Source organism: Hemitrygon akajei, chromosome 7 (assembly GCF_048418815.1).
Source record: "Hemitrygon akajei chromosome 7, sHemAka1.3, whole genome shotgun sequence".
NCBI classification, from domain to species: Eukaryota; Metazoa; Chordata; class Chondrichthyes; order Myliobatiformes; family Dasyatidae; genus Hemitrygon; species Hemitrygon akajei.
In genome coordinates, this window is record NC_133130.1 from 158,833,446 (window position 1) to 158,856,444 (window position 22,999).

General features: G+C 43.3%; 1 protein-coding gene across 1 annotated transcript; it reads right to left on the reverse strand.

The window, feature by feature from the left end:
* Nucleotides 1–474: 474 nt before the first annotated feature.
* Nucleotides 475–14,669, reverse strand: cacfd1 (calcium channel flower domain containing 1). The gene is made up of 5 exons (XM_073052297.1): nucleotides 14,429–14,669; nucleotides 10,479–10,551; nucleotides 8,820–8,945; nucleotides 7,585–7,692; nucleotides 475–3,863 (listed from the first exon to the last, which is right to left on the reverse strand). Exons 1-5 carry the CDS (start codon nucleotides 14,565–14,567, stop codon nucleotides 3,767–3,769), a joined length of 543 nt encoding a protein of 180 aa, XP_072908398.1. The 5' UTR covers nucleotides 14,568–14,669; the 3' UTR covers nucleotides 475–3,766.
* Between the last annotated feature and the right edge of the window lie 8,330 nt (nucleotides 14,670–22,999).

Genomic DNA, 22,999 nt, shown 5'->3' on the forward strand with positions numbered 1-22,999 from the left:
CTGTCTAAGTCCTTCTGCAGACTCCCTGGGTCACCACGCTGTAACAAGGATATGATTACACTGGGAAGTTGCAGAATATTCTTTTAAAAACCATGACACAAACTAGGGTGCTCCACTTCAGGTTTTTTTTTTCTAGAGCAAAGGAAGTTGAGGAGTAAATTATGAGTGCACAGAACGTCTGGATAGTGAGAAATTCCTCCACAGAATAGGGACCAACACAAGAGTTGAGGGGAATAGAGACCAACACAAGAGTTGAGGAGGTTAGAGGTGATCTGAGGATTTTCTTTTTAACGTGGGAGAGCTGAAATTGGGAATGCACTCTCTGTGAAGGTGTCGGAGATCAATTACTCTTAGCACTTCAATCACCACCTAACGGAGTTTACGGACTAAGTGCTGGTTTGGATAGACGGCCAGCAACACAGTAGATTGAAGAGCCTGTTTCTGTGTTGTGCAGCTAGAACACTTAAAAAATAGTGCAGTAAAGTCTTTTATTTCACAGTAAATGGTCAGAAATGGACAAAATGTATAAAATATCCATTGTATTTAAATTTAAATAGACACATACCAAGTAAACAATGCCAATACAAACTAAAATGTGCAACAATTTCTAATCCATTTCCAATTACTGCAGAGTCAGAATATGACCATGACCAATATGTTATTACTCAACCGGTCAACATTCCCTTCTCTATTACCCAAGGCCGTAAGTGTGTCTTGAAATGGATTAAGATAAGTATCACGTTTGGAAGGCATCCATTCCCTGGCTGAAAGGAATATATGCAGTGCTGAGGAGTTGAAGTAGTGATACTGGCTCATTTTATCCCCTCCACAGGGGACCAAGAATTGGCCAAGACTAGAGACATAACTTCAAATCATTCTGAAATGGCCTGGTCTAAAGTCAGTACCAACCCATTTGTCATGACCATCTTTGATAATCAGAAATGTGATGTTCAGAAGAATTATTGCACTAAAAACTGAGGTGTGAATCTGGCAGTGACTAATCAGGCAACAATAAATGTTACACTTGACTCCCACCCAGAAAGGATATTTAGCAACAACCGAGGTCAGTGTTCATAGCTCTGCTAAAGGACGTCAGAGCAAAAGCTGCTGTCAGTATGGAGGTCTCGTCCCAAAGATTACAGTATACACCCAGTGGCCACATTATTAGCTACAGGAGTGGAACCCCATGTGGTCTTCAGGGTTTGATGGGTTGTGCATTCAGAGAAGCTCTTCTGACATTGCTGTTGCAACTTGTGGTCATTTGAGTTATTGACACCTTCCTGTCAGTATGACCATTCGCTTCTCCCCTCTCATTAACAAGGCATTTTTCAACACAGAACTCTCACTAACTGGATATCCCTGTAAACTCTCGAGACTGCTGTGCATGAAAACCCCAGATCAGCAGTTTGTGACATACTCAAACCACCCTGTCTGGCACCAACAGTCATTCCATGGTCAAAGTCACTTGGATCAAATTTATTCCCCGTTCTGATGTTTGATCTGAACAACAATTAAACTGCTTGACTATGTCTGCATGCTCCTATGCATTGAATTGTTGCTACATGACTGGCTGACTAGATCTCGTATAAACAAGGTGTACAGGTGTTCCTAATAAAATGGGCACTGAGTGAAACAAAGTGTGATGAGTTTCGACAAAACTAAGGCTCAGGTTGAAGGAACATGTGCAACATTGGGCTCCATAATACAAAACGACCAAGAAAGGAAGCTCAGGATAGTACAGCACAAAGCTGCTTGTTAAGGTTTCCCCTTTGTTTCTGAGAAATATGTTTGTTTTTTTAAACTAGTGAAAGAGGACACAATAGATGACTCTCAGTAGTCCTGTGATTATTGACCAAGAGATATAGAGACTAGAAGAAATACCTTCACAAAACTGACAGCAATATCTACTCTAGAGGGTTTATGGCTGATGCAAAACAAAATGCTTAGTTTCAGGTAGACACCAAGATACAACAGTATAATTTCAGAAGCTTCTGGATAGGTACATGAAAAGGTGAAGTTTGGGCCAATTGCAGGAAATTGGGAGCCGCCCGGTGAGCATTGTGGTGAGCAAAGAACCTGTAATCCATGCAGTACTGCTCTTTGTTTAAAAGGGATATGTGGCAGTGTTAGCACCTAGTGGCAAGTCTGAATGAACTACTGACATCCAGTGCAGAACAGACGTGTGGAACAAAGTCACTCAATGTTGAATAACTTTTGTTACCAGTTGTGTCATGGAGGAGCTGAAGCTTAAAAGCTTTACCTGTCTGTACTGAGAGTCAGGCTCTGCTTTGTCTCAGGTAAAAGTTAAACAGACATTCTTTAGCACACATGATCGACAATTACAGAATGAATGAATCAAAACAAAGCTCGTTTCAAAACAGCTTTACCTTTCTCTCCTAAAAATGTTTGCTCCCAAGCCCTGTACTTCACTCAGTTGGCCACTATCTCAAAAGGGACAGCATTTCAGCTATTGTACTACGGGCAGTGTCACAGCCAAACCAAATTTGCTTTTCCCAGCATGAACTCAGTCAGCTCTCTAAAGATCACATGTGTTTCTTCTTTTCTGTACACCACCGTCCAACAATACTCCAGATGGAGACGGCAGAATATAAAGGATTTTGTGACCATGCTCTGAATAGCCTAACTGGGAATTACATGTGATCCTTACACAGTCACAGTAGGACCTCCCCATAAACTTCCGCATGTCATGTGACCACGAAATTAACGTTTTCCTCTAAGGAGCACTAATTTCAGTAATTAAATACTGTAGATGCTGCAATCCTGAAACAAACAGGAAATGACAGCAATATCTAGTAGGCCAGGTAACACCTATGAGAGAGCCCAATCACCTTTTATGAGAACTGTAGTAAGTCAATCACAAACAAGAGAAAATCTGCAGAGTATCGTTTGCTAAGGCAACTCCTGAAAGATTGACAAATCAAGGGTAGGGAACATTTAGTGATGGAACATATAAAGACGAGAGCAGGATGGGAACCAGCAAAAAGGAGATGAAACCTTCGACTCTGTTCAAAGGTAGGAAGCAGCACCAGTACAGAGAGTCATCAATATCTTAAAAAAGTGAGAGTGGATGCAAGGATTATTGAGCAGCTACTCCCATCATTGTGGGGTTCACCCAACTTATAGAAGATGCAATTCTGTATGAGGAGTGTTGGAACACTTGAGGCAACTATGCCAAGAGTGTGAGTGAACTCTACTTTAGACAACATTTTTGAAGTGATTTATAGTGCATTACATTTCCAATGAAGGAAAATCCCAAAAAAAAGCCTGAATTTAAACAGCAAAAGGTGGGTTTGTATTAAACTGTAGTTTATAAACTAACAGTACTATTGAGAAATGATCGGAACCCTATTAATGTTGTAATCTAGCAATCACAATGGGTGGAGCACTGCCCCCGGCAGCAACTGCTGGGCTGCATTCAAACCAACCATCTCAAGGCAGTCAACATAATTTGAACTATAATCACAAGTACAAACAAGCCGTCAGACTCCTGTGATTTAGAGTCAGCAGCAGGTTTCAACAAAGCTTGAAAACCAATATCCTCATAAATGAAGCAAAGGTATAAAAATTACATTATTAGAAAGAGCGGAGAAATTCTATTCTTTTGAAGGATCGATTGCACATCAAACCAAGAGCCCATGGAAGTGGCTCTCTCTGCAGTGTATAAATTGGATGTATTGTATATAAATATAAAGTTCTGCTGGTTTGTTGATCTGTAGTTGAATGAGGTAAAACTAGTCGGTATCTTCTACTGCATCGCCATCTCATTGGTGACAGTTCCCGTCAACTTCTCCTCATCAGCCATTTTCCTGTCCTTGAGCCTGGCATACGAAATAGCATCGCCCCTTTGGGGTTTGGGCGGGGTGGGGTGGGGTGGGGAGAGCATATGGGGGAGAGGAAGGAGAGAAAGGCACCATTAGAAAACACAGGTCTAATAACAGACAACTCTAACATGGAATGTAGCCATCTTTCACTGCATTCTTCTTTTCTCTACTTTAAATATTTATCCAATTCTTGACAGTTGATTGAATCTGTACCCAACTTCATTATGAAAAATCCTAACCAACTGTTACAGCGAAACATTTTTTCCTCTCATCTCACTTCTTGTTCTTGTATCAATCGTTAAAGGGGTCTTCTGGCTGTGGTATAATTGCCACCAGAAAGAGTCTTGCCTTGTTTACTCTAAGTCCTACTAGTTTTTATCCCTTTCAACCCCATTCTCTGGCCTTCTCCCCATAACCTTTGATGCCATGTCCAATCAAGAAACTATCAATCTCTGCCTTTAATACCCCAACGAGCTGGCCTCCACAGCTGCCTGTGGTAACAAATTCCACAAACTCACCACCCTTTGGTTAAAGAAATCTGTTCGCATCTGCTTTAAATGGACACCCTTCTATCCTGAGGCTGTACCCTCTTGTCCTAGACTCCCCTACCATGGGAAACATCCTTTCCACATCTACTCTGTCTAGGCCTTTCAACATTCAAAGGATTTCAAAGAGATTCCCCCATCATCCTTCTAAATTTCAGCGAGTACAGACCCAGAGCTATCAAACATTTCTCATATGAGAACCCTTTCATTTCCAAAATCATCCTTGTGAACCTCCTCTGGACCCTCTCCAATGCCAGCACATCTTTTCTTAGTTGAGGGGCCCAAAACTATTCACCATACTCAAGGTGATGCCTCACCAGTGCTTTATAAAGGTGTAGCATCACATTCCTAATCTTGTATTCTAGTTCTCTTGAAATGATTGCTAACACTGCATTTGCCTTCCTCACCACTGACTCTACCTGCAAGTTAACCTTTACGGTGTTCTGCACAAGGACTCCCAAGACCCTTTGCATCTCAGATTTTTGTATTTTCTCCCCATTTATAAAATAGTCTCCTCATTTATTTCTACTGTCAAAGTGTGTGACCAAGCATTTTCTAACATTTGCCACTCTCTTGCCCATTCTCCTAATCTGTCTAAGTCCTTCTGCAGATTACCCATTTCCTCAACACTACTGGCCGCTCCAACAATCTTTGCATCATCTACAAACTTGGCAACAAAGCCATCTATCATCTCAATCATTGATACAGAGCATAAAAAGAAGTGGCCCCTGCGGAACCCCACTAGTCAACGGCAGCCAATCAGAAAAGGATACTTTTATCCCCACCCACTGCCTCCTACCAATCAGCCAATGCTCTAAGCATGCCAGTAACTTTCCTGTAATACCATGGGCTCTTGGTGAGCAGCCTCACATGTGGCACCTTGTCAAAGGCCTTCCAAAAGTCCAAATAAACAAAATCCACAGCATCCCCTTTATCTAACCTACTTATAATCCCCTCGAAGAATTCCAACAGTTTCATCAGGCAAGATTTTCCCTTAAGGAAACCATGCGGACTTTGTCCTATCTTGTCCTGTATCACCGAGAACTTCATAACCTCATTCTTAAGAAATTGACTCCAACATCTTCCCAATTACTGAGGTCAGGCCAACTGGTCTACAATTCCCTTTCTGCTGCCTTCCTCCTTTCTTAAAGAGTGGAGTGACATTTGCAATTTTCCTGTCCTCTGGCACCATGCCAGAGCCCAATGATTTTTTTTTGAAAGATCATTACTAATGCCCCTACAATCTCTACTGCTACCCCTTTTAGAACCCTAGGGTGTAGTTCATCTTGTCCAGGTGACTTATGAACCCTTGGGTCTTTCAGCTTCAGAAAAAACTTTATTTAATGCTGTGTTCACATAAGACATCAAACATAGTAAAGTAAAAGCAACTGATTTTTATCCCATCAGAACTAAGGAGATCCAATGAGTTCAAGCCAAAATGACCAAAGTCTGTTCTCTTTACACCACAAACACAAATCCATAGCAGTTTTCAACTACTTTATTGAGGCAAGTCATTCCACAGTTTATTTGCAACCAAACCTATGCTATTATACACAAAATCCTGGAGGAACTCAGCAGGTTAGGCAGCATATATGGGAGGAATGAAGAGCCAACCTTCTAGGCTGAGACACTTCATCAGGCCTGACCTGTTCAGCTCCTCCAGCATTTTGTGCACCTCAGTTTGGACTGCCGGCATCGGCTGAATCTCATGCGGACACGTATGCATTTATCAGATTAAAAGCAATACAATGGCAATGTCAGCCACGGTTGGGTTCTTTTTGTCTGTTTCTTACTGTAGTCCCAAAACAGCACGGCTCAAAAAAAAAGTAATTACAGCAGAATCTTTTTTTTTTCCCTCTCTTTCCCTCTCACAATAACTCCTTGCCTGTTCTCCATCTTCCTCTAGTGCTCCCCTCCCCTTTCTTTCTTCCAAGGCCTTCCATCCTATGATACTCCCCCTTCTCCAGCCTTGTATCCCTTTTGCCAATCAACTTCCCAGCTCTTAGCTTCATCCCTCCCCCTCCTGTCTTCTCCTATCATTTCAAGTCTCCTCCTCCCCCTCCCAAATCTCGTTTTTCCATTAGTCCTGACGAAGGGCCTCGGCCCAAAATGTTGATTGTACTTCTTCCTATAGATGCTGCCTGGCTTGCTGTGTTCCACCGGGATTTTGTGTGTGTTACAGCAGAATCTATTTGGCTACAGTCTATTTAAATAAATCAATTATCATTTCATTCTCAACTTGTACCTCCCATAACAAACCAGGTCTAAAATATAGCAAAGCTTCTAGGAACCAATGGTTGTGTAAAATGAATCGGGGGAAGGCACTTACATTATAGACACGTATAATGTCAATCCCAGTCACCTTCAGCCATACAACCATCAGTTGCTATTTAACGTGAGGAATATCATCCAAAGATTTGTTTTGGATTATCACTAATAAAAACAATGATGTGTTGAAGTAGAACATGTTACGTAACAAAACATTAATATTTGTCCTCTCCTATCAGATTACTCCCTTTCTTCAGCACTTTCTCTCCTTCACCAACTTCCCAGCTCTTTGCTTCATCCCTCAGAGTTCCTCCTGTATTTTGTGTGTGTTGTACTAAAGATGGGTATCACCACAAATTCTGGGAAGAACTTGAAGGTTTATTGCTACAACTGAGCAGGAGCAAACATGTAATGTTAATGTTTTCCTCTCAGTTTGCTAGATATGCAATCCTTTTCCAAAGGAGTTTATTGCATTTTGGACTTTTGAAACTGATCGGTAATTCAATCACAAACAAGAGAAAATTTGCAGACGCTGGAAGTCCAAGCAACACACTCAAAATGCTGGAGGAACTCAGCAGGCCAGGCAGCATCTACGGAAAAGAGTACAGTCAATGTTTCAGGCCAAGACCCTTTGGCAAGATCAGTAATTGTGCTTATTCTTGCCTGTCACCTATCATAAAGGCAGCTTTATAGATAGACCACTGAATTTTTAGGGTATCCAGATGAACACTCAAACTCAACTACTCAGTGATAACATTAATCAACTGCACCCATCGTGCTACACTCCAATCTTTAAAAGAAAAAATAGCAGGCATGAGACTCTACCAAGTCATTTTAGAATTACAGTCACCTCAATCCTGCTTCAATCATCTCCAATCTGTCCTTAAATAAGGATCAAACACACTAAGAGTACTTAAGTGAAAACTCACTTTTTTCCAAGTGATGCAAGTCCATAAAGCACACCTGAAGCAAAAGCAATTCCATTCCCAAACAATGTAGTGAATGAAAAGCTCAGGAAAATGGGGAAAATTGCCATCCTGGGGGAAGAGAAAAATAAAGATACACTTAATATTCTGGAAGCCAGTAACAGGATTGGGAAAAATCAGGGGAAATCTTTAACACATCCAAAGATATGTTTTGAAAATCAAAAACAACCTGTAAGTGTTAGAATATTGAAAATAGAAAGTGGTGGAAACATTTAGAGGGTCAGGCAGCATCTGTGGATATAGAAACTTTGGTGGTTCATGCAGGAGATCCTTACCTAAATCAGGAAAGGGAAATCAAGTTAGTTTCTCATTTCAAAGAAGTTGTGGTGGTCAGTGGGGGGGGGGGGAGAAGGACTGGATTCTTTAGAAATGGGTCCAAGTAGAAAAGCAACTGAACTCCCTCAATCTGGGGAAGCCTGGCAACTACCCAGTGGTGGGAAAGCTTTTACACACAATGATCTGGAACAAGACCCCATGGGAAAAGAGTTTAGGGAAGCCAGAACAGATTGTTAAGGGGAAAATGAATTTAATCAATTTCAAAAGATAATGACAGAATTGACGAGGGGATATACAGGCAATGCGTTGTGCATGGATTTCCAGAATGTTCTGAAATGTATCATACAAAACAAATTTACCCACAAGGGCGAAGCACATGGAACAAAGCTGGATAAATAATTGATGAGAGGTGGATCATGATGATTATTTAACTTTCCACACCCAACAAAGGCTAATAAAGTTCCTCAAGGACTTGGTACAGCGCATAGGCTTTGAGTATGCACTATTCCCCGAGATCTTTACTTTTTGATCTTTTGACAGAAGGGGTCTTTACCCTTTTCATCTATATGAACCAGACACGGAGGCAGATTTCACAATTTCTAAATTTATAGTCAGATTACGAAAGCCGATCACCTCAGTCCCTTCAGATGGTTTCTGAGCTGTGTGAACAAGACTGCATATTGGCAGGTTTTGTAAATGCAACTGGCAAGATGACATGTAACCCTGCCCAGGGCAATCTGCCCGGCCCCTGCCAGCTATCTACCCGGAACCACCGTGCATTATTACATATCCAGACAGTAATAAACTGCTCTCGCTGGCCACCGGCTCACCGACCATACAGTAAAGAACCCTAACAGCACTGAGCAAAACAAACCTCTGTGGGTCACTGTCACTGCACTTACCCACAATAGAAGACAGCTTTCTGCCAGTAGCGGAGCTTATCAGCTCTTGCAGACACTGCATTTGCAAACTCGATAAACTGGCAGCAGAAGGGAGCTTCACATATAAAAAGGATAAATGCATTCAGCCTGCAGGTCAAAAAATAAAATGGAAACTTTACTGCACAAAATAGATATACAACACTTTGCAAATTACCATTAAAATATGCTTTAGATCATATCTTAAGAATAAAAAGTTGGGTTGAGGTGTTCTCCAATCTTGGCAATCTGTTTCGTCATCATACGAGGAGACATCATCAGTGCGCAGTTTACTTGTGGTGTTTCCTCCGAATGCTCGGCCTTTATAAACTTATCAGTTGATTGGTCGTCACTACGGAAACTCAATTGTGACGCAGGGAGCATGGAGAACTCTGCGTAATCTGGAATTTTGCCTGCATTGGTTTATTAATGGGATCGAGCTTTATAGAATTGTTTGTGGAAAGGCAGGCGTCCAGCAATTCTCTTGCGTCACAATTGAGTTTCCATGAGGACAGCTGATCAACTGGTAAGTATATAAAGGCCAAGCATTTGGAGGACACTCCGCAAGTAAACAGCGCACTGATGTCTTCTCGTATGGTGACGAAACATTTGCAAATGGATTGCCAAGGTCGGAGAACAACTCGACCCAACCATCAAACTCCCGAGCTACACATTTTCCGAGTTCTTTCCAAAATATATTACGTATTTAGAAAGCACAACAGGAATATTTGAAGAAAATACCCCAGGTTCCAGGGCAGAGGAGCTAGCTACGTAATGGAGAAAGGAACCAGTGAATATGATAATAAACGAGCTTAAGGACAGGCCATACGTGTGTGGAATGTAATATGTATGTTGGATGAATGGTCTGTTTCAATGTAATGCAGAAAATAAGAGCAAGTCTATAGTCAAAGTGTGTGAAACATTTGAACTAATTCAGCATACAGAATGCAATATTTATTCAAACATAGCTGGGCAGTCAGGACACTGAAAGGCCTGAGTGACCTTTATTCTTGTTCTTGCAGCTAGGATAGACAGGGCTCTAATGCAGTTACGTGATCTTTCCACATCTTGTGCACTGAGTGATGACAGATTTCAATACAGGTATCAAACTTTTCTGCAACACATCACCTTTACCCTGATGGGGAAATCAATCTAAGATACTTGAGGCAAAACACTTTGGCAAGACTTTACATTAAAAATGTCCTCTGTGCAAAAGAGACACAGGGCTCAAACAAAACTCAGGCAAACTATTAAAAGGACACATCTACAATGTACAAAACAAACCCCTTTGGGCTCTTTGCATGTATTATTTTTTAATGTGTTCTGACTATAAATTCAGATGGCAAACATGACCGGGGATAAGGCTCGGGATTGAAAGATGGTGTGGAAGAAAGTGAAACCAATGGCTTAGTCAAGTGAGTATAATGTACAGAGAAAGGGACCAAAAGAGCCCAGCTCTGAAGCAGGGCCTGGAGAACTTCCATTTTGCTCTTTGGCACACTGACTGATTTTTCATTAGCCAAGTTGACCAATCTGATCGATGGTTTCCCCACGGGAGGGTTAAAACAAGCTCAAAAATTACCACCATTCCCAAAGCAAGACTTTGAAGTATGCCCATCACACCTGCTGTTTGCAGGTACTTACACCATCCAGACCCCAGCTGCGATGTTGAGGGGATTGATTGTTACACAGTTCCACACTCCAGCAATTGCACACGCTGTAAAAGAAAACAGGACAGGAGTGGCTCAGTTGCGACTGGAATTACAAAACAGATCCAACATCTGGCGCCCCACTGGACTTTATCGGAGCACGTAACCTCCAAATGCAAATATTCTCCACACTTTCCTCTCGGATGTGCTTAGTTTAAGATGCACCACAGAAAGCTTTGCTCCAATTCGGTGCATGATCCCCGACCCCCCCCCACCCCCCAAACTCAGTGACTCAGGTCGTGGGCTCAAATGCCACAGATGCCCCATAACGTGGGTACATCACTAGAGGTGAGCTCATACAGAAGAGACCTTAAATTACAGCCCTGTCTGTTTCACTGGCAAATGCAAAAACTTCCACCACATTATCACGAAAAGCAGGAGCATTTCTTCTGCACGTCTTTCCACCACCTTCACATGCGGCTAGCCGTTTGTGAGCGATTGGTATTTACAACCCCTCTCAGCAGTACAAACACTTCACAAGTGCACCACTGGTTGAAATGCAAGCCTCTGAGGTAACAAACAGTATTTAACAGATGCAATCTGCCTTTCTTACACAACCTTAAACCCAGAAAGTGCTCACTCAGCCTTCAACCTGCTTTTCTCATCTCTGGCAGCTCCAGCATCACCCCGTCAGTCATGGCCTGGATCACAAGTCTCACAGCCGGAATGAAACAGATCAGATCCCATCTGGTTGCGTTGACGCTGCCATCTTATCCCGAGATTAAAATGATTAAAAAATCATATTTGTAGCAACACGGTGATTGGGAAATAGACAAATGCATCGCACTCTGCTGTCACATACAGAACATGCTGAATTATCTTTGGTCAATCTTCTTCCACAGAAAGGATCTGGGAGAGAGGGAGGGGCAGAGCTCTGTGATAATTGAAGCCACATATGCAGAGGCATTGCAGGAAGCAAGCATGTCCAACAGCTGGTGTTTGATGGGCAAAGATAACACAGGCAAGGAGAAGCTGTTACTGGCAGTTCTGTATGGGTTATGGATAGTCCAGTGTGGTAATTCTCGTCCACTATCCAGTGCATTTACGTGCATAACAAATATGAAGTGTAACCAATCACTGCAGAGTGAGAAGAACCCGAGAATTCATCCAGTATGATCTTTACTAAATCAATACCAGTACCTGCTTGGAGTGGTGAAGTTTGCAACTCTACACTAGGAGTTGTTCAAGTGGATTTAACTGTTGGACTTTAAAAATCCATTGGTTCTGCTGGAGTTTTCCCAGTTGTTCAGAACACCACAAACCTCGCACTAACCAACCAACCCGAGCTTCCACTGCATGTTGTTTAACTGCTGCGTTAGCCACATTACATCATGGTCACACTGCCAGACAGTGCCTCCTTGAATTTCCCGTTTCGGATGGCGCTGAGAAAGCAGTCAAATACTTTGTTAATCTGTCTCTGCCAAACGATCATTGGAAGCAATAGCCTGCTACTTCCCCTTGGACTTGGAGGCAATCCAATGTGACAGAACCAAGGCGAGGCAGCAGGCCCATCACCGAGAGCCAGAGAGACCCGACGTTCGATCAATTTAATGGGCCGAATCTGAAAAGGTCGGGTACAGGCCAAATCGAGGAGATGGGGTCCAAGCCCCAGAGTGCATCAAGGCGACTGAGCCCGATGATTTAGGCACCAAGCCAGACTGAAAAGGTCAGGGTGCTGGGGACTGAGGAGAGAGATGGGCTGGTTCAGCTTGCTGCTCTGTGTCATTTAATCAGCTCTTGGACTCTCTTTTGTGGACTTCAGCTCAGAACACTTCGCTTGCACCTATTTTTCCCTCTTTCCATTGGGGTTCGACAGTCTTTTCTTTAAAAATGGGTTCTTCTGGGTTTCTTTGATCCATGGCTGCCTGATAGAAGACAAATCTCATGGTTGTATAACATGTACTTTGAACTTTGATTTCAAGGCCTGTAAGACTGGCTTCTTTTAAGGGGAAACTAACTAAGTTCATGAGGAAGGAATATGCCAGCACTTCAACGTAGGTAGAATACAAGTCTCAAACACAAACTCAAGTGGCATGCATTGTACTTAATTCACCAAATAACAAGAAAAACGTTCAATACTTTTAATGTGGGTTACAGAACTCAAAAAGGCTTAAGAAAGAAAGGAGAAATCTTTCCTATCTAGATGGCAAAATCCATCTAATTTTTCTCTGTACACTTTTGGATCCAATTACCCTATTGAATTATAGAAAAACTTCTTGTTAAATATGCACGACCTGCTTGTCCTGAAGCTTATGTATCACAGACCATGGTATCAGGCCTCAATACACCAATGTAAAAGTGATCGCCACTCCAGCTGCCTCTCCCCAAATCCAACACATTCTTGTCATGTTACAGCCTGCCCACCACCACAGGCTCTCCTTCCCTCGTGACACACACAAAAAGCTGGAGGAACTCAGCAGGCTAAGCAGTGTCTATGGAGAGTTGTCGTTTCAGGCTGAGATCCAGCATCAGTCCAGCATTTTGTGCATCTTAATCTGGATTTCAGCATCTGCAGAATCTCATGTTCTTTCCTTTCTAGGATTTCAGTCAAGTGTTAATCGAGTGCAAGGTATTTATGTATCAAACAGCTAGAGCTGAAACCAATGACTTTACTGGAACACTAGCCCACTAATTTAAGTGTTATACTTCCAAATTCAGGAGCACTAAGTGACTATTCCACACTGGTGGGCTTCAGAGACAGACAGGACCTGTCAAATCTTCCCACATAATTGGAGATTCCTTTGTGCAAGAGCCCAGCACTGTGACTGGGCTAACAAATTCCATAGTTATCCCTCTGTTATGCAACGTTTGCACAAAAAGAGCCAGGATTAGTGTGACAGCAGCAGTTCCAAACACAATTACAGGTGTCACTTCAGCACCTCGGTTCTGTGGTTAAAATCAATGACTGATTCAGAGGTACTGTACAAAGGTCAGTCTCACATGCTGACACCAACAGACACTTTTCTTCACTCCCCCCCCCCCCCACCCCGCACACACATCTCCCAACGGGCAGCCATTTGACCCTTTAATGACAGGTCTTCTTAGGGTCAATACAAGTCCAATCCATTTATTCACACCACCGTCACAGCTGGCTAAAATAATTTCTCTAAAAGCAGCCCGGCTAATAGTAATCATACTCCTGAGCAAGCACTAACATCGCATCCATTCCCCCTCTTGACCAATCGCCCTCAGCGTCTTCGTAAGCAAATTCCTTTGCCTTTTAAAAATTAGAACAACTTCCCGCCAGTGTCATCCAAGTTTCAGCCAGAAAGGTGGACTGTACTCTTTTCCATAGATGCTGCCTGGCTTGCAGAGTTCCTCCAGCATCTTGCACGCGTTGCTTTGGATTTCCAGCATCCGCAGCCTTTCTCTTGCTTATTTAAACAATCACATTTGCCAGCAAAAAGTAGCTGCAGCTCCCACCATAGCAAGCACCAGGTTGCAACCTTTTTACAAGAGTGAGGAATGCTACTGCTTAACTGGTGACTCTGAAGATCTACAAATTATCTCAGTTGTGTAGCATTGTCGTTAACTAAAAAAAAATCATTAACTCCACCAAAGTGTCAAATGCCCAAGTGCAATGAGACCCAATGTAAATAAGCGATTCAGAATTAAACTAAAGTATTCTTGCTTTGTTTATACAATCCAGGTCTAACGACTTTTCCACACCACAAGCGTTCATCATCTCCATCGCCAAGCACAGGGATTCTGGTCAACTCCTCACTTGCTCCCTAACAAAAGGTACCGCTGGACCAGCCCATTCGGAGCCGGGGCCCGAACCAGCCCAGAAACACCTCGCTCTTTCTTTGACTCCTGGCCAGACACCCGGTCTCTGGTACCGCTACCGGATCACAGTTCCGCCCGACAAGCAGGCCCAGTACTCACACACCCCACCGATCACGGCCGCCATCCGGCACAGCCAGCGATACCACCACGTCATCTCGTCCGCGTCGGCCTGCCTGGGACCGGCTCCGCTCGCATCCTCGCTCCCAGGCCCCGCGTTGGGGTCCTCCGAGCTCGGCATGATAACCGCGGGCAAAGCGGCTCGGCGTCGTCCGCCGCTCCCGGTTCCGCTCTCTGCCTTCTCCCGTCGACGGAGAGCGTAACGTCACACGATGTAATACGTCAACGCGCTGATGTCATATCGGACACGTCGTCACTGCAGGCTCGAAAGTCGAGCGGAGGGAGGGGGGGAACTCCTTTAGTGACGTCAGAGTTCGGTGGGCGGAGTCGATGGACAACCGATGATGGAGAGTCAGGGACAGTGGGTCGAGCAGCGTGGCGTTGGGAAAGGAACCGCCGACGTTTCATCACCTATAAGGATGGTCCGGCAAAACTCCGATAATCCGGCGTTACTCGCATAGCGGGTTTCCTTGATGCGCTAGGGAACCCTGTGAGGTGGGTGTGTACTTCTGAGGGGTGAACTGCAGCCTTTGGCACAAGTGTTGCCCAGTTTGCTGAGTGATGGCAAGATGGGGAATGTGAAGCCGGGTAGGTGCACTCGTTAGAGAGTAAGACCATCTATTTTGGATATATACCTCAAGAATGGTTGAAAAGAGATAAATATTTAATGAATATACTGTTGGTGGCTGGTAAAAAGACTCTTACTAGGAAATGGTTATCACAGGAGAGCCCAGCTTTAAATACATGGATGGAAATTACAATGGACATTTACAAAATGGAGAAGATAACAGCATCTGTTAACCATAAGCTGGAACAATTTGATTCATACTGGGGAAAATGGTTTAACTACATAATGCCTTATACACCTGATTTTATTCTCACAAATCAATGAATCTGCTGTAAAAAAAATCACTCCCTGCTTATACATAGTTCTTTCCTTTTGCTTGTTTTTTCTTTCCACTCTTTTCTATAAGTGTATACCTCAGATAAGTACTTTGTGGAGATTTGTGATATATATGATTATATGATATATATGTACAATGTCTGAAATACATCTTATAGAAATGTTTGTTTGATGATGAACTTCAATAAAAAAAAAATTACAAAAAAAATAAAGCTAAAGAGAAAAACACGGGAGGGGTCACTCTCCCCTCTCCTTCCCTTTCAAGTCTACTACTCACTTTTTTTTCCTCCAGTCCCGCCGAAGGGTTTCGGCTCAAAACGTCGACTGTACTTTTTTTCCATAGATGCTGCCTGGCCTGCTGAGTTCCTCCAGCATTTTGTGTGTGTTGCTCGGAAGGGGAACGTGATTGAAATTCTACAAATGCTTTTTAAAATCACGAACTGTTGGGAGAACTCAGCGGGTCAGGCAGTATCTGGAATGTCAGTGTTACGGTCGAACTTCAGGGTTGTATATGGTGACATATACAGTAACTACTTCGATAATAAACTTAAGAACATTTCACCTGCACCAGGTCTGTAAAAATCCTCATAAAGTGGTTACAAGATAAATCACACCTGTGCTCTATAAATGGAGGTTTTGAGAACAATATCAAGGATCTGTGTAAACATTGATTTAGCTGCAACTGGCATTATAATAAACTTGACTTGACTTGACCTTCTGTCAGTTCTGGGCACTGCACTTTACCAAAGTGGGAGTAGAAAAGGTTTACATAAATTGCAGAAATTGTAAACCAACTATCTGCAAGTCACACACATGGAATTCCTTTCCTAAATCTCTTTCTACCGGTAGGACACACCTTAATACTACTTAATTAATCAAGCTTCTGTCCTAACACAACCATGCTTATTGTGAATTTTTCTGAGAGTGCTACATAAAATATTTTCTGTTACATTGAGCGAGACCTTCTTCAGTCAGGGACAACCATGGATGTTGTATCCTAGCTCTCTAGATAGGCAAGCTGGGCAGTATGATATCAAAAGCACGCTGTTGTCCATATAGCAAGCTCCCCCTCTCCATGCATCTGATGAACCCAAAGGAGCGCCAGAGATGGATACAGTTTGGTACCAGCAGTGTCACAGGAGTTGCCAGTCAGCATTAAACTCAACATAGGACTGCCTTAGGGACTCCAGTTGTGAATTTTTCCCTCCAGGTTTACTCCCAAAGCCTTCCCCATGAGTGGGTATAGCCACATGGTAGTGGAGGTTTGAGATCAGTTTTCCTTCTCCTAGATGAGCTGCCAACCACGACTGACAAGCCCCATCTGCCTGAAGCGACTGGTTTTAAGGCGCCATTAATCTGCCTTTGCCCCTTCTCTTGTTAGTAGAAGCAGTTCTGCTGGACCTGTTTGTCCGAGGCTAGTTGAGACGCACGCCATTGGGAGCATTTAATAGGTAGTGGGAGCTTGTCCCCACGACCACCCCTGGCTTTAACAACCTTAAGGAACCAATCTGCTACATTAATGGTGCAATATTAATTGAGATTGATATTATTTGGTAAAGTGGGTAAAGGAAGAGATATTAGCCAGAACACTGAGAAAAACAGCAGTCAAGTAATTTATGATTGCTTTAGAGAGCCTGGTTTAATATCTCACCGAATGACAACTGCTCCAGGTTGTGTTCTTTACACCTACTATCCAGGTTCTTCTAGGTGGTAGAGGTTGCAGTTTTAAGAATTAGTAAATTGCTGGATTGCATTTTACTGATGGTTTATGTGTAACAGCGGTAGAGAGGATGAATGTTTAATTTGGTAATAGGAGGTGGAAGAGCCCGAGGCCTGGGGCCAGGCAAATAACCGCTTCCTGAATGTCCACAAGACAATGGAGATGGTTATTGATTCAGGAGAACCTGCACCACTCACGCCCCTCCTTACATTGGCAGAAAGCAGTTTCAAACTCCTGTGAGTGCCCATCTCACACATATCATGGTCCTTGAACACATCCTGTGTAATTTCGAAAGCTTATCAACGTCTGGACTTTCTGAGGACGCTGAAGAGAGCTGGACTATGCATTTCAGTACTTGCAACCTTCTAATGATGTGCAGTAGAGAACATCCTAACGTGCTTTATCACTGTTTAGTACGGAAACTACACTGGCGGACAGGAGGTCTCTACAACGGGGAGTCAAAACTGCCTAACACATCAGTGGCATCAGCCAACCCACCATCAAGGACATGTGTATATAAAGGTGCTGAGAAAGGGTCAATAACATCATTAAGAATCCTACCCACCCTGCTCATGGACTGTTTGTCTCACTCCCATCAGGGAGGAGGCTACGTAGCATCCACGGCAGAACCACCTGACTCAAAACAGTTACTTTCACCAAGCAGTAAAGCCCATCAACACCTCCACCCACTAACCTACCCCTCCACTACTACTTTATCATTTCCTGTCAGAGCCACCCTTTTGTACAGACACTCCTGCACCTGACTTCACTTTATGCACATTTAAGCAATCTATGTGTGTAAGCTATCTTACGTATTTCTACTGATTTTATTGTATTTTTTGACACTAATCAACAGAAAAGACTTTCGTGTCAAAGTGAAATTTTTTTTTACAAATTGGTCTAAATTTATTTAAGTTATTAAACACAAAATAATTGATCGCACATTTACTCACCTCCTTCAAGTCAGTATTTAGTAGATGCACCTTTGGCAGCAATTACATTCTTGAGTCTGTGTGGGCAGTTTTAAGTACCCATTGTAGAGTCCTCCTGTCCAGCACAGTGCAGTTTCCATACCATGGTGTAATATATTAGTATGCTCTCATATACAATGCCTATAAAAAGTATTCACCACCCTTGAAAGTTTTCATGTTTTATTGTTTTACATTGAATCACAGTGGATTTAATTTGGCTTTTTTTTTTACACTGATCAACAGCAAAATACTCTTTTGTGTCGAAGTGAAAACAGATCTCTACAAAGTGATCTAAATTAATTACAAATAAAAACCAGAAAATATTGATTGTGTAAGCATTCACCCCCTGCAAGTCAGTATTTAGTAGATGCACCTTTGGCAGCAGTTACAACCTTGAGTCTGTGTGGATAGGTCTCTACCAGCTTTATACATCTGGACACTGCAATGTTTCCCCACTATTCTTTACAAAACTAGTCAAGCTCTGTAAGATTGCATGGGGATCATGAGCAAACAACCCTTTTCAACTCCAGCCATAAATTCTGAATTGGATTGAGGCCTGGACTCTGACTTGGTCACTCCAGGACATTAAGTTTGTTGTTTTAAAGCCATTCCTGTATAGCTTTGGCTTTATGCTTGGGGTCATTGTCTTGCTGGAAAACAAATCTTCTCCCAAGTCGCAGTTCTCTTGCAGACTGCATCAGGTTTTCCTCCAGGGTTTCCCTGTATTTTGCTGCATTTATTTTACCCTCTACTTTCACAAGCCTTCCAGGGCCTGCTACAGTGAAGCATCCCCACAGCATGATGCAGCCACCACCATGTTTCACGGTAAGGATGGTGTGTTTTTGATGATGTGTAGTGTTTAGTTTGATGGTCAAGAATTTTGGTTTAATCAGACCATAGAACCTTCTTCCAGCTGACTTCAGAGTCTCCTATGTGCCTTCTAGCAAACTCTAGCTGAGATTTCATGTGAGTTTTTTTCAACTTTCTCTTTGCTACTCTCCCATAAAGCTGTGACTGGTGAAGCACCCAGACAAGAATTGTTGTATGCACAGTCTCCCCCATCTCAGCCACTGGAGCTTGTAACTCCTCCAGAACTGTCATTGGTCTCTTGGTGGCCTCCCTCACTAGTCCCCTTCTTGCATGGTCACTCAGTTTTTAAGGATGGCCTGCTCTAGGTAGATTTACAACTGAACCATATTCTTTCCATTCCTTGATGATTGACTTGACTGTACTCCAAGGGATATTCAGTGACTTGGAAACATCTCCTGGCTTGTGCTTTTCAATAACCTTTTCACAGAGTTGCTTGGAGTGTTCATTTGTCTTCACGGTGCAGTTTTTGCCAGGATACTGACTCACCAGCAGTTGGACCTTCCAGATACAGGTGCATTTTTACTACAATCAATTGAAACACCTTGACTGCACACAAGTTTATATATAGCTAGGACACCTTAACTAATTATCTGACTTCTAAAAACAATTGGCTGCTTTGGTGAGCATATTAAAGAGGGTGAATACATATGCAATCAATTATTTTGTGTTTTATACTTGTGATTAATTTAGATCTCCTTGTAGAGATCTGTTTTCACTGTGACATCAAAGAGTCTTTTTCTGTTGATCAGTGTCAAAAAAAAGCCAAATTAAATCCAGTGTGATTTGATGTTGTAAAAGAATAAAACATATAAACTTCCAAGGGGGTGTGAATACTTGAATACTTTTTATAGGTACTGTAAAACGTGTGTGTGTATATGTATATATATCTATCTATCTATAGATATGCCACCCTGCCCGAGGTCAGGCCCTACCAGTCATCAGATACCAGCTGCAATAGTATGCTGGCCAAGGAAGGAATGAACTGGAAGTTGCTGACATCAAGACCCAGAAACTACTAATAACACATGGAAGATTCCGCCCAAGGTCCAACGTCGAGCGACTGTACACCTGCTGGAAGTGCAAGGCCACAGTTCTGGAAGAAATGTGAAATATCCATGAGCATGTCAGAAAGATGGCCCCTCAGGATGACTTGCTAGGAGAATACCTCAGACAGCTGACAGGGGATATGGAAATGGAAGTGGGTGAAGCAGAGCCAGAGGACCAGAGGCCATGGCAGGACAAGCCACTGCATGGGATGTTCCATTGCCAGGTATCAGAGGTGGCTGGCATAAGAAAGTCTGACCAATGGGTGGAAGTGGCAGGGCTGAGGGACGGCACAGAGGCACTGCTCATGGCTGCACCAGAACAGACGCTGAGCACAATAGCAATCGAAGCAGGGGTCTTTCACACCAGACAAGACCCACGATGCAGACTGTGCAAGGAATCCCCCGAAACCATCCAGCACATCGTAGCAAGGTGCAAGATGCAAGTAGGGACTGTAAACACTGAACGGCACAACCAAGTTGCAGGAATTGTGACAGGAACATCCGTGCTGAGTATGGATTGGACACTGCCAAGTCCAAATGGGAAACACCCAAGAAGGTAGTGGAGAAAGACAGAGCTAAGACCCTGTGGGACTTCCAAATACAGACCAATAAGCAGGTACTGGCCAACCAACCAGACAAGGTAATACTGGACAAGGAACAGAAGAACGCAACAGTAGTACATGTGGCAATCCCGAATGACAGTGACATCAGAAAGAAAGAACTTGGGAAGCTGGAGAAATACCGGGGCTTGAAAGAGCAGATCGAGAGGACGTGGAAGGCTAATCCCAGTGTGATAGGAGCACTTGGAGCTGTGACACCTGGACTGGGAGAGCGGACTACTAGGAACAGCAAGGGCACTGTGCAGAACTCTCAAGCTCCTAGGCCTCTGGTAGAGGACCCAAGATTAAAGGAATAATGCACATACACACTGCCCATAAGGGATGAGACAAAATTATTAGATATATTACATTGGATCCAGACTAACAATTACATTTGTGTCCTGGAAAAGACATTAAACAATCTTGACCCCTGACTCTCAGCAGTGGCCCATAAGAAATGACCTCCTTAATGTGCCCTGCCTCCCGGGGACTTTTCCTCAGCACCAAGGCTCCATGTCTCATTGTTGTCACTGGGAGAGTTAGAATCGGTGCTTAAGTGAGACTTGAGCCCACAGATTTCTGATCCAACAAGCAATGTGTTCCCCCCTGAGGTAAGGATGACTGGCTGCTCCATTGAGTGGCCATGACAATGGGCGTCATTGCAAAGGAAGGAGATGGCTTGCTAATGATAATGTGGACTAGTGAAGTCTTTTTTTTAACATACTTTTGGTATAATTCAGTGAAAGACATTTTGTTAAATGTCACTTATGGAACTGGAAGAAATAAAAGCAGTAATTAAATATTAGGCAAAGTTTAGTCATTGAGAAACATTCATTACAAAGTTAGTTTTAAAGTTCAGTGGCTCCCTACTTACAACACATGCAGACCCTTTTTGAAAGTGATCAGTCGAAAGCCTGAAGACAAAGAGAGATAGACTGGGATGCTGGGCACAGAAAATGTGGATGTGGGAATCGGGGAGGGTCGGGAGTCGGGTATGATTGCATACACATATTGGCCACTTTGATACCGCGTGTACCTAATGTACCGCGTGGCCACTGAGTGTGTTTGTGTCTTCTGCTGCTCCAGCCCATCCACTTCAGTGTTTGATGTTTTACACGTTCAGCACACGCTCCAGTTGTAACGTGTGGTTATTTGACTTACTCTCACCTGTCCTGTCAGCTTGAACCAGTCTGGCCATTCTCCCCTGACCTCTCTCATTAACAAGACATTTTCACCCACAGAACTGATGCTCACAGGATTTTTTTGGTGGTGTTTTTTTTGCACTATAGTCTGTAAACTCTAGAGACTGTTGTGCAACAAGATGTACAGGTGTTCCTAATAAAGTGGCCACTGAGTGTGTATCGGAAGTGATTGGATGGAATGGGCTGGTATGGTTTAGTTGGGAGTCCTTGTGATTTTACTTGTGTAATGAGTACAGTCTGCATCCTAGGGTGAGAGTAATGTCCACGTGGGAAAGGAGAAGGCTAAGAATGCCTTCAGGTAGCACACAGTCTAAAACACACTAAACCAAGAGATATAACTTTATGGGTGACTGCACGTGTGACCTTCTTCATGGCTTTAAGACCAGGCCAGCTCTGTACAAGGTAATTGCATGTGTCCACAAAAGCACTACAGAGTCCTCTTGTTTGGATAAAGAGTATTTGGAAGAGAGTACACATGTCACCTTGTTACCATGACAATTGGATTGTTCATTGGGACCTCACAGTCCAGTCAGTTTCCACAATATACCAACAGCAGGGTTGTGTTGGTGCTGCTGATTAGATCACTTGCCTTGATAGAACTGCATTTGAAAACTGGATGCCGGGAGAGATTCACCTCAAGGGGACAAAGGGCCACAGTTTCTGAGCTGGAAGAAATTTCTTCTGTCTGTTGCAGAGGGTTGTGGATGCCGTATCACTGGATACATTCAAGGCTGAACAACCTTGCACTCTGTCAGTAAGACCAAACAGCTGACTGTGGACTTCGAGAAGGGTAAGATGAGGAAACACAAACCAACCCTCAGAGGGATCAGAAGTGGACGGAGTGAGCAATTTCAAGTTCCTGGGTGTCAGTATATCTGAGGATCTAACCTGGTAACAACATATTGATGCCCCTATAAAGGAGGCAAGACAGAATTATATTTCATTAGGAGTCTGAGGAGACTTGGTTTGTCTCATAAGCCTCTACAGATGTACCGTGGAGAGCTTTCTGACTGGCTGCATCGCCAGCCGGTATGGGAGGGGGTCTACTGCACAGGATCGAAGAAAGTTGCAAAATTAGTCAGCTCCATCAGGGATGCTAGCCTCCGTCGTATCCAAGACATCTGTGAGGAGCGGTGCCCCAGGAACACACCCCCACTACCCAGGACATGCCCTCTTCTTATTGTTACCATCAGGAAGGAGGTACAGGAGCCTGATGGCACACAGTCAAAGATTCAGGAACA